Source organism: Aegilops tauschii, chromosome 7 (assembly GCF_002575655.3).
Source record: "Aegilops tauschii subsp. strangulata cultivar AL8/78 chromosome 7, Aet v6.0, whole genome shotgun sequence".
Taxonomy (NCBI): Eukaryota; Viridiplantae; Streptophyta; class Magnoliopsida; order Poales; family Poaceae; genus Aegilops; species Aegilops tauschii.
Window position 1 is genome coordinate 489,915,982 of NC_053041.3, and position 12,455 is coordinate 489,928,436.

Sequence of the window (12,455 nt, forward strand, 5' to 3'; positions counted from 1 at the left end):
ACGAAGCGGCGCGGCACCAAGGCAATGCTGCTGAAGCAGCGGCTGCTTCGGCAGGCCGCCAAGCCCCTGAAACCAAAGACCCCAAAGAGACACCTCAACCTCCGGGAGCCGAAGACTCCGACAGCTCTCCCGCCCTCGTCGAGCACCCGGTGTACTTCGTCAGCACAGTGCTACGAGATGCGAGGGCATGATACCCCATGCCTCAGAAGATCCTGCTCGCGCTCCTGGTGGCCTCGCGCAAGCTGCGCCACTACTTCCAGGGTCACCCCATCAAGGTCGTCTCGGCTTACCCGCTGGAGCGAGTGCTCAGGAGCCCCAATGCTGCAGGACGAGTTGCTGAATGGAACATTGAGCTGCAAGCGTTTGACTTGGAGTTCAGCACGACCAGGGTCATCAAGGGAGCCGCGCTCGCCGATTTTGTAGTAGAATGGACGGACGCCCCGGAGCTTGAAGAAGGCGAGGATAGGTCTCTCTCGTCAGGGAGTGAAGTGCCAGACGGCTGGATTATGTATTTCGATGGCGCCTTTGCCCGTCAGGGTGTGGGGGCTGGAGCAGTGCTTATCTCACCCACTCAGGACAAGCTCTACTACGCTATGCAGCTCTGTTTTCAGCAGGGCGAGAAGGTGTCCAACAACATAGCAGAGTACGAAAGCCTCATAGCCGGCCTGAAAGCTGCAGCGGCCCTAGGGGTGAAGCGCCTCACCATCAAGGGCGACTCACAGCTCCTCGTCAACTTCTCCAACAAGGTATACGAAGCCGAAGGACGAACACATGGAGGCGTACCTCGCGGAGGTGCGCAAGATGGAGAAGCAGTTCTTGGGCCTGGAGTTGTAGCACGTGCCTCGTGGCACCAACAAGGAAGCCGACGGCATCGCCAAGAGGGCATCCAAGCGACTGCCCCAAGAGCCTGGCGTCTTCGAGGAGCGGCTCTTCAAGCCGTCGGCAACACCACCACTTTCAAGGACGGCGCAGCCTCGGGAGGAGCTCCCACAGCCACCTGCCTCAGGAGCTCCGGCCTGTGGCCCGACCTCGGGAGCGCGTCTGCTCTTGGCGCTTGAGCCTCAGGAGGGATGCTGGACCAAGGAATTCAAGGAATACCTGACGCAAGGGACGCTGCCGGAGAAGGAGGAGGACGCGGAGCGTGTGGTCCGACAAGCCACGGCATACTGCATCCAGGACGGTGAGTTATACAGGAAGCGGACAAATGACGTTTCCATGCGCTGCATCTCCAGGGAACAGGGGAAAGAGCTGCTTGCTGACATACACAGCGGGGACTGCGGGCACCACTCGTCATCGCGAACCCTCATTGGCAAGGCATTCCGCAACGGATTCTACTGGCCTACGACGTTCGATGACGCAACAGAGCTGGTGAAGTCCTGCGAGGCCTGCCAATTCCACGCCAAGCAGATCCATCAGCCAGCTCAGGGCCTCCAGACCATCCCACTCTCGTGGCCATTCGCAGTCTGGGGACTGGATATCCTGGGTCCGTTCCCTCGAACGCCTGGGGGCTACCGCTACCTCTACGTCGCCATCGACAAGTTCACCAAGTGGGCGGAGGTAGAAGCCGTCCGCACCATCCCAGCTGGCTCCGCGGTCAAGTTCATCAAGGGTCTCGTGAGCCGTTTTGGGGTCCCCAACCGCATCATCACCGATAACGGCTCGCGGTTCACCAGTAATCTCTTCAAAACGTACTGTGCTAACCTTGGAACGCAGATCTGCTACGCTTCAGTGGCGCACCCCCGGAGCAACGGTCAAGCCGAACGCGCCAACGCGGAGGTGCTGAGAGGCCTCAAGACCAGGACCTTCAAGAAGAAGCTTGAAGCCTGCGGTGGGGGCTGGCACGACGAGCTCCAGTCCGTGCTGTGGTCCATCCGCACCACCGCCACCAAGCCGACGGGCGAGACTCCGTTCTTCCTCGTCTACAGAGCAGAAGCAGTTCTCCCTCGCGAGGTCAAGCATCGCTCCGCACGGGTCCTGGCGTTTGATGAGACGCAGCAGGACGCCAGGCGGGGGATGGACCTCGTACTGGGGGAGGAACGCCGCCGTGAAGCCGCGCTACGGGCTGCAAGATACCAGCAGGCACTACGGAGGTACCACTGTCGCAGATTCCGCTCTAGGACACTCAAGGTGGGTGACCTCATCCTGAGGCGGGTGCTCTCCAGGGAAGGGCTGCATAAGCTCTCACCCATGTGGGAGGGCCCGTTCAAGGTCGTCCACGTCTCCAGGCCTGGCGCCGCGCGCCTGGAGACGCAGGACGGGGTACCCATCCAGAACGCCTGGAACATCCAGCACCTCCGGAAGTTCTACCCATGAAGAAAGGCCCAACGCCTGTGAAGAAGGACCAGTGCCTGTGAAGGTCTCCACTCGTGACACTCTCACGTAATAATGAGTGGGGTTGTACACGCTCCGGAGTCTCAGGAGTGCCGCCCTTGGGCCTCGGGGGCTCCCTCCCACGTCCTAGTGGCAGCACTTAGCTCCGCGCTGGTGAGAAGACATGAAGACTAGACTAGGTGCCGGACGCGGCTTTTCATTTGCTTTCCGTAGTTGGGTCGCCCCTCTTTAATTGAAGTTTGCTTCTGGTGTTCTTTGTTGGTTTGGTTCCATAGCCTTCTGCCTCCGTTTTCGCCTTCAGTTTAGCCTGTACTCTCTCTCGCATACCTCGCGAAGGGGCTGAACAGGTACCCTCGTGAGCTTCCTCTTTTCTGTTTTTCGCGAGGCACCCTTGTTCGAGCCCACAAGCTGGCGCACCTCTCTCAATCCGTGCCCCACGGGTACCGCGATACGAAGCGCTGGGCCATGGCCAGCGGCGCCGGCGACCAGGGCTTGGATCTCCTAACAAATTTTTGCAGTTCCTCCTCGCCAGGTACTGAGAAACACGCGCCTCGCGAGGCGGAAACTACTTCAAGCGCGTCAAGCTAAGTTTTTCCTACGTGCCTATATAAAACATTGATATTGCAATGCGGCACGGGAATGATAAACACATCATAACAATTTGGAAATCATAGTTTGTTGCACGCCCGCACGGGGCCCCATACTTGTCTCTCTCAATGCACGAAGGAAAAGAAGAGTGAAACAAAAGTGGTGCGTGCCCCTGCAGCAGCTCGCGGGGACAGGCCCATGGCGCTCTCCCGAGCTCAATCGGACCCTTCCTCGCGCTTCACGGGGGCGCGGCGACGAGATGACCCACTGCCGCCTTCGAAGCGGGTGCGGCGGCGTGGTGGCTGGTCATAACCGCCGCTGCTGGAGCTGTCGCCGGAGGAAGAGCCGCCGTAGCTGGACGAGACGCGGTCGACACCAAGGGCGGGTTCGCCTTCATCCTCGTCACGACCATCGCCAAGGCCGAGCACCTCGCCGCCGTTGTTGACCTCGGGGCAGCACCCGACGCGGCGACCGTCTTCCCCAAACACCCTCACGTAGAGGGTCGCGTCGCCGTCGTACTTGAAGTGGAGGGTGCACCGCCTGCCCTAGCCGCGCGCGCGGGCAAACGTCTGCCAGCCGCGGGCTAGGGCTATGTTGCCCGCGACGGAGACCTCAACCGCGACCCAGGAAGCCCTGCTGCAGCAGCTGTCCGCCTGCAGCCAGAGCCCGCCCGGACCTACGGCCGGCAGCTCGTCGGCGAAAAAGCGCGGAAGCTGAAGCCAGTTGCCGGCCGGGTTCTCCGACCACATGACGAACTCCGGCAGCACCTCCGCCGCGAGTGGAAGCGCGGCCGGGGAGGCCGCGCGACCACGGCACGCCTTCCTTCACCAACAGGGATGCCACGACCAGGGCGACCCCCACCGCGCGAAGCGGAACCGCCGCGGCCGCGAGGGGTCGCGGTATGCTTGCGGGGACGGCCGCGTCCACGCTTGGGCACCCAAGAGCCGGGCCCTTCCTGGCGAGCCTTCCCCTTCTCCGCAGCCGAAAACCTCTTCGCGGGCGCCATTGGTGTCGCTACTGGCAATGGAGCAGGGGAGGGAAAGCGAGCGGAATGGGAAGAGATGGGCGGCAGGGGCTCTGCCCCCCTCCCCATTTATAGCAGGAGGAGGCCAACCGTCGACCCCCACGATCACAGGTAATGATAGCCCTCTCTGCATGCAGCAGGGACTCGTCGAGTCGGGCAGTTGCCGAGGCAGCGTGGGGAAGCGGAGACGCCCACGTCCAATCAATCGCCACGCGTCGACCAAGGCCGCAGGCTGTTGGGGCCCGCGGTACTCCGCACTTGCCCTTTGGCTTTGCCTTGAAGCCAAGTCCGAGCGCGCCTTGGGCCCGGGGGCTACTGTCGGCGTTCTGGGAACGGGGGTCCCCAGACTTGCCTGCCTGCGGCCCACGGCGTGGCTCGACTCGCGGCCCGTACGGCCCATCCTCACCAACAAGCGCTCAAGACCCTCGCGAGGGGCCAAGCCTCGCGAGGCGGACGACACCAGACCTCCTCGGGGGCGGCCTCACCAGGACTGGCTCGCGAGGGGCGGAGAGATCAAGGCAAGGCGAACCTCGCGAGTCCAATGACGTAAGCCATGACGACCAAGACCAGGCGGGCGTCAGCACGCACAGTGTCCTCGTTTCCAGGAAAAGGTTTTCATATCGGTGCAACGAGACCAAGACCAGCAGGACGGCAGGACGGAGGTCACCGTGGAGCCCAAGACGGCGTCACCACCAGAGCCTTTGGCAGGCGAAGACCACCTTTAGTCAGGATAGCTTGTACTAGCTGTCCCCTTTCAAATTGGCCGTTGTGGCATCCCTTCCCGCTCAATATTTGGGAAGAGGACCGGGGCCTCTATAAATAGGACTAGCCACCATAGTAGGAAGGGACTGAGCTGGAACTCATTCAGTTCATCCTCACACCCACCAAGCACAAGAACACCTCTCCTCAGGAGGCTGTTCTTCCCCTTGTACTGTTCATCCTCAGCCCGAGAGGCAATCCACCACACCACACTGGAGTAGGGTATTACACCACAACGGTGGCCCGAACCAGTATAAATCTTGTGTTCCTTGTGTTGCGAGTTCATCTAGCTAGCCTGTGAGATCGCGGTGAGGGCGAGGGCGAGATTCAGTAGGGGGAAATCTTCGTGCGCACCCCAGTGTTCGAACCTCAAGGGTTTTGCCGGAACCCGAAATCCGACAGGGAATATGTGCAGGAGGGGGGTGGCGACGGAGGAGATCTGGTCGCCCCTGGGAGGGCGACACGAGGGAGGAGCGGGGGGTGATGAACTATTTCTAGTGCAAAGATGTTTTTAAATTTGCAGTACGAGATTTACGAGTTTTGTTCTGCCGGAGCCTTTGCGTTCCCGCAAAATTGTTTTCGAGGGAACCCTAAAGCGATATTGCAGCACCGGGTTTTACCGGATACTATAAAATGGCTGGATCTCCGTTTTATACCGAGAAATGAAGCGAGCTTGACGACAGTGATAGTGCGCGCATGGTAGTAGAGTACTCCAGTGCCGCGCTCGTGCTCCGCGTGGACGGCAATGGCATCTCCTCCCTCTGTTTCTCATCGTACGCGCACGCTGGAGCTCTGCGATCTGTAGCGTTGACGCCATGTGACCCCTGCTCCAAAAAAGTGCCAGGCAGCCCCGAGTGCTTTGGCCCCTCCCGCGGTCCCGCCTTTGCTCCCACTTCGTCTTTCTCGTTTGGAAAGATATACATATATTACGAGAATACAAAGCATTAATCACAGAACCAAAATGGCGTGATGCATTTTCGGCGGCTATTAATTCCGTGCATTACTAGTTTCCTCCCGCCATTAATTTCTTCCAGCAATCTTCTGCTGGTTCGTCCTACTTTACGTCAACATTTTGCTCCATCTCTCTGACTCTCGCCCTCTCTCTCCTATTGGACGGACGGTCTCAGACCCCTTTGCCTTAGCCCGTAAGGTTACGTGGAAATTGTGATTTTCCTTTTCCTTGGCCTGCCCTTCTTGGCGCATTGTTTCGTCCGTCTCCACACAGCCTGAAGCTCTCCTGGGACTGACCTGGGAGGTGAGACGGCGCGGCAGCAATGGCTCACCGGCTGCTGCACGGCACCCTCCACGCCACCATCCTGGAGGCCGACAACCTCACCAACCCCGACCGCGCCACCGGCGGCGCCCCCCAGATCTTCCGCAGGGTCAGTCAGTCACTCCCCTTCCTCCCCTCTTTGCACTTGCTGCAACCACGGCAGAGTGTAAGCAGAGTAGATTGCGTCCGTAGAATAGAAAATCAAGAAAATATCCCGCTCCCTTCGAGCCCAGAGATCTGAAATCTTGTTCCGCGGCAGAGGAATTCTTGGTTTTTTGTACATGGAGGAGAAATTCTTTGGCTCCTAAAAGGAGATGCGAATTTTACAGTCTGCTGTTCGCTGCTGGAGTAGTAGATTTGTTTGTTTGAATGCGTAGGAAGCTTGTCCGATTGGTAAAGAATCTTGTCTGGTTGCAGTTCGTGGAGGGGTTCGAGGAGACGATCGGGCGCGGCAAGGGGTCGACGCAGCTGTACGCAACCGTCGACCTCGGCAAGGCGCGCGTCGGCCGGACGCGGGTCATCGCCGGCGACCCGGTGAACCCGCGCTGGTACGAGGACTTCCACATCTACTGCGCCCACTTCGCCGCCGACGTCGTCTTCACCGTCAAGGCCGCGCAGCCCATCGGCGCCACGCTCATCGGCCGCGCCTACCTCCCCGTCCGGGAGCTGCTCGACGCCGGCGGCCGGGAGATCGAGCGCCGGCTCGACGTCCTCGACCCGAGCAAGAAAAAGATCCACCACGGGCCCACCATACACGTGCGGCTCAGGTTCTGCGACGTCACCGCCAACCGCCGCGAGTGGGGCGCGGGCCTCGGCGGCGCGCGGCACCCCGGCGTGCCGTACACCTTCTTCTCCCAGCGGCCCGGGTGCAGGGTCACCCTGTACCAGGACGCGCACACCCCGGACGCGTTCGCGCCCAGGATCCCGCTCTCCGGCGGCCGGACCTACCAGCAGGGGCGGTGCTGGGAGGACGTGTTCGACGCCATCAGCGACGCGCGCCACCTGATATACGTCACCGGCTGGTCGGTGTACACCGAGATCACGCTGATACGGGACGGCTCCCGACCGCGCCCCGGCGGCGACGCCACCCTCGGCGAGCTCCTGAAGCGCAAGGCCAGCGAGGGCGTGCGCGTGCTCATGCTGGTCTGGGACGACCGCACCTCCGTCGAGTCCCTCGGCATGACGTGGGGGTACATGGGGACGCACGACGCCGAGACGGCGGAGTACTTCCGCGGCACCGACGTGCAGTGCGTCCTCTGCCCGCGGAATCCCGACATCGGCAGAAGCGCCGTCATGGGCTTGCAGACTGCCTACATGATCAGCCACCACCAGAAGATCATCGCGGTTGACCACGACATGCCGGTGAGGGGCAGCTCGAGCCGCCGCCGCATCGTCAGCTTCGTCGGCGGCCTCGACCTCTGCGACGGTCGCTACGACACGCAGTTCCACTCCCTGTTCAGGACGATGGACACGGCGCACCACAAGGACTTCCACCAACCCAATTTTGTCGACACGTCCATAACCAAGGGCGGGCCGAGGGAGCCATGGCATGACATCCATGCCAAGATCGAAGGTCCGGCCGCGTGGGACATCCTCTACAACTTCGAGCAGAGGTGGAGGAAGCAAGGTGGTGACAATGACCTCCTCGTCGATCTGAGAGCCTTGGCGAACCTGATCATACCGCCATCCACCGTGACATTCCCCGATGACCAGGAGGCGTGGAATGTGCAGGTGTTCCGGTCCATCGACGGCGGTGCGAGCTTCGGCTTTCCTAACACCCCTGAGCAAGCTGCTCGATCAGGCCTTGTCAGTGGCAAGAACAACACCCTTGACAGGAGCATCCAGGATGCCTACATCCACGCGATACGCCGCGCACAGCACTTCATCTACATCGAGAATCAGTATTTCCTTGGCAGTTCATTCGCGTGGAAGGCCGACGACATAAGGCCGGAGGAAATCGAGGCGTTGCATCTGATTCCCAGAGAGCTCTCGCTGAAGATTGTGAGCAAGATTGAGGCTGGTGAGCATTTCGTGGCCTATGTGGTGGTGCCAATGTGGCCGGAAGGTGCTCCTGAAGGTGGATCTGTGCAAGCAATATTAGATTGGCAGAGAAGGACGATGGACATGATGTACTATGACATTGCCATCGCACTTCAGGCGAAGGGGATCGACGCGAGCCCCAAGGATTACCTCACCTTCTTTTGCTTAGGGAACAGGGAGGCGAAGAGGAGTGGAGAGTATGAACCCGCTGATCGTCCATTGCCTGGGTCAGGCTATGAAAAGGCACAGAACGCTCGTCGGTTCATGATCTATGTTCACTCCAAGATGATGATAGGTATGCCACACTCCACATGTCGCATGAAAGTTTTTGCAGTTAACATCTTATATGCACTTGCTCGACATTTCAGGTTGCCAATATTTCTATCTTTGAAGCATACTTAGAATAATTTGTCGTTGTCAAAATTCTAATACATCACCATGCCTTACTTGATTCATTTTACAACAGACCATGTTTCCAGACAGTTCTCTGGTTTTGTTGTCAAAAATATACCTGATATTGTAACGTTCATCCTACTGTAAACTGTCAGGACATGTCTCATGTGGTTGAAGTCGAATTTGTCTTTAACATTTAGTCTGCTTGATTTCCAGTTGATGACGAGTACATCATCGTTGGATCAGCCAACATCAACCAGCGGTCGATGGACGGGGGGAGGGACTCCGAGATTGCCATGGGCGCATTCCAGCCACACCACCTCAACACCAAAGGCCAGGTTGCCAGAGGGCAGGTCCATGGCTTCCGGATGTCGCTGTGGTACGAGCACCTCGGCATGCTGCACAACGACTTCCTCAACCCGGGAAGCCGGGAGTGCGTCCAGAGGGTGAACAAGATGGCTGACAAGTACTGGGACCTCTATGCCAGCGACGAGCTGAACGACGACCTCCCCGGGCACCTTCTCACCTACCCGGTTGCCGTGACGAAAGACGGCACAGTGACGGAGCTGCCCGGTGCGAGGTGCTTCCCCGACACGGCGGCTCCGGTGCTCGGAATCAAATCCAAACACCTGCCCCCTATTCTCACCACATAGGGTGCGTTTGCAGAGTTGCAACCCCGGCAATGCTAGATGCTGCTGCTTCTAGCTAGATATGATGCACTTTCAGCAGTGTAAACTTGTTCTATTGTTGCTACCTCTATATATGATGGTTCTGGAAGTCGGAATCTATAGCTGATAGTCTTTACCTAAAGCCTGAACATTTCTGCTGGCCCTAGTCCGTCTTGCAAGATGCATACTTGAGAGTGCTGAAGCATGAAGATTTCGCAATGCATGCTTCATCTCAGATTTGACTGAATGCTACCTATAATTGCTAGTGTTGCGTGTCGTGTCAGCAATTGTTCCGGTCGGGTTGGTCTCTTGGATTCCCAGACAGCCTTTTGAAGCTTAACACATGGCCGATGTTTTCTTGGTCATTCCGTCTCCCGTGAAATGTTGCCACATGCACCAATCTTTTTTTTTTTTGACGGGCAACGGCAGGAGCTCTGCCAATTCATATTAGAAGAGGGAAAAGCTCTCCTGCCAATTCATATTAGAAGAGGGAAAAGCTCGTGCCAATGTCCCAAGGTTCAGTACATAATACTGCCAGTGAACCAACAGGGGTTCAGGCAAAGCACCCCCAACTCAGTTAACTAGGAAAGAAAAAGACAGGGAAGAGCCAGAAAGAAGAAAAGAGAAAGAGAAAAACAAGGAAGCAAAGTCCTCAGGTGAGAGCCTCCCAAAACAGAGTGATCTCAGTCTCTGATCATGGCCGCGACGGTTTCAGGAGAGCATCTCTTCCCCTCAAAGGTACGTCGATGGCTGAATAATACAGAGTGATCTCGTCTCTGCACCAATCTGAACCCTAATGCTTAGTAATACAGACTGACAACCGCTTCAATAATAAGCAAGTAATACGAAAATGATGCCGAAGGTGACAACCGCTTCAATAAGCAAGTAACCCAGCGCATTACTGATTTTTATAGGTAGACCCTACATCAGCATGAAAACCGTACCGGCCTCTGCATGATCTGCACGGTCAGACGGGCTATCAAGTTTCCAGGAAGTGCTTTGCTTCGCACGGCCGCTGAATTGCTCATGACATGGGCGAATCCAGGCACCTCATAAAAAATGTTTTTTTTGCTACCATATATATTTTGTACGTACATCAGTGTAGCTATCTAGCTACCCAGAGCCTAAAATACTCTTGGGCTCAAGGTTTTATGGCTTTCAAAATGCGTAAATAGTGTAGGGTTCAAGTTCTGTAGCCGATCTAAACTACGTATGTTTGCAGTTTAACATTCACGTGTGGCTTTCATTGAACTTTTCCTAATTTATCTTTGTCAAATTTTGAGCTTACTCGTTGGCTAGTTGGGGCTACGAGACCGTAATTAACGGTTTATGTTATCATCTTGATTGTACATTTTTCACTTGTGTGTTAAATTCGTAGTGTTCATGCATGGCAAGTAATTTGTGCATATGAAGGCTACAGACCCTGATGCTACGGACCGCTACAATATTGTTTAATGCTAGTCATTGTTAAAAAAATCAGCAGTGTAGGCTTATTCTTTGTTGCCAAAAAAAGCAGAGCTTCGCTAATCAGTTTATCTGAAGACTGAAAAATTCAGCGGGTCATAGTACTTATATTGTTCATGGGTTGAGAGTGGGAGTTGAACTCTAGAAGGTCGAATCCCCACCTGTTCCTCAGTGGCTCATGATGCATATTTAAGAGTTAGGAGTACTGAACTTTGCAGATTTGGGAATGCTTCGTTTGAGGTTGGAATCATTAATTAGATTTACAGACTGAAGTTTGAAGATTTTGAGAATGCTTCATTTCAGGTTGGACTGATTAATTAGGTGTGCGGACATCAGATCTGGATGGACTTGAGTGTTGTTGCATGTTGTGCCAACTGCTATTAGGTTTGGCCTTTTGGGTTCCATGCAGATTTTGAGAAGTTGCTATCATTTAATGGAAGTAATCTGTACGTATGAAGGCTACAGACCCTGATGGTAAACTTGGATTCTAAAAGAACACCGGCCTCTAAGCCCAGCTGAATTTTGTCTTCGTAATGTCCTGAAACTTGCTCTCCAAATAGTGACACGAGATCGCTCTAGGCTACTTCGCCAACGGACTAAGATAAAAGGTGCTGTCTTGGGTGATGACAACAACAAGTTCTTCCACGTCTCGGCCTCCCAACGTTTCAGGAAAAACAAAATTCCAGTCCTCATCAACCATGGAACGGAATTTCACTCGCATGCGGACAAGGCCCACATTCTTAAAACCTTTTATCATAATCTCCTAGGCGTCGCTGTTGACACTAATTGGAGCTTTAGCCTTGCGGACTTCTACCCAGCCCAGATTCCACAACTTAGACATCTAGACCCCCCCTTCTCTGAGGACGAGATAAAACAAGCCTTCTTCCAGATGAACTCCAATGCCTGCCCCGGGCCTGATGGTTTCGGTCCTGGGTTTTACAAAATTTTCTGGAACAACATAAGACCCCCCCCCCCCCCGCCCCCCCCTCCTCGTCTTCATTAAAGATTTTGAGAATCTAACCACGGAAACTGAGCGTTTCAACCGCTCTACCATGGTCCTTTTGCCCAAATCGATCAACGCCCAATCTGCTGATGCGTTTCGTCCAATCGCCCTACAGAACTGTCCTATCAAGGGTATAGCCAAAATTCTGACCAATAGACTGAAAACTTACATCCCAATGCTCGTTCATCTCAGGACGTTGCATCACCGAACTTCATGTACGCCGCAGATCTTCTGAACACTTGTCATAAGCGAAAGGCTACTATGATGGTACTCAAACTTGATTTCAGAAAAGCCTTCGATTCGGTGTCGTGGCACGCCCTTCTCCTCATCTTAAAACATCCTGGATAAATGACATCCTTAGCTGTAACATCCCAAATTTTTAATTTGGAATGTTATACATAGGTCATTCATGCATATCATATTTTATCGCATTTCGTTTCACGATCCTCGAAATTCTAAGCAACTCAAGGATCCATGGAGAGAGTTGGGGATTTCACGTTTTTCATATTTGAATTTTATCAAATATCGAAACAAGGATCACTTTGGTTTTAATTATTTTTCTCTCCGAAAATATTTTATATTAAAATATATGAGAGGAGATAATATGACTTCTCCAAAATAAATGAAATATTAGAGGAAAAATATTGAAATCAAATAAATAATTTTATTTGAATTTTATTGCAATTTTATTTGAATTAGAAAATTTTGCATTTTTCAAAATTGCATTTTAGGGCCAAGAAAATGTTCACTTTATTCTAAATATCCTATTTAGACGGTGAAAATTTGTTTTGGTATTTCTAGATTTTTATTTTACTTTCTAGGATTTTTCCGGCGAAATCTGTTTAAAAAAAAGGTTTCCCGCTCGACTGGGCCGAAGCCCCGCCGAGCAGGCCGGCCCGCCTAGCGCCGCCT

At 54.8% G+C, this 12,455-nt stretch overlaps 1 protein-coding gene across 1 annotated transcript; it reads left to right on the forward strand.

Annotated features, from left to right (window-relative positions):
• The first annotated feature begins 5,652 nt into the window (after positions 1-5,652).
• On the forward strand, positions 5,653-9,218 carry LOC109763387 (phospholipase D alpha 2). The gene is made up of 3 exons (XM_020322235.4): positions 5,653-6,084; positions 6,393-8,310; positions 8,625-9,218. Exons 1-3 carry the CDS (start codon positions 5,977-5,979, stop codon positions 9,059-9,061), a joined length of 2,463 nt encoding a protein of 820 aa, XP_020177824.1. The 5' UTR covers positions 5,653-5,976; the 3' UTR covers positions 9,062-9,218.
• The last annotated feature ends 3,237 nt before the right edge of the window (positions 9,219-12,455 follow it).

What these genes read in the sequence shown, in the direction of transcription:
- LOC109763387 (XM_020322235.4), top strand. Translation starts at nt 5,977, where the DNA reads ATGGCTCACCGGCTGCTGCACGGCACCCTCCACGCCACCATCCTGGAG. An exon ending in CCCCCCAGATCTTCCGCAGG is followed by an intron (nt 6,085 to 6,392) that starts GTCAGTCAGTCA and finishes GTCTGGTTGCAG; the next exon opens with TTCGTGGAGGGGTTCGAGGA. An exon ending in TCACTCCAAGATGATGATAG is followed by an intron (nt 8,311 to 8,624) that starts GTATGCCACACT and finishes CTTGATTTCCAG; the next exon opens with TTGATGACGAGTACATCATC.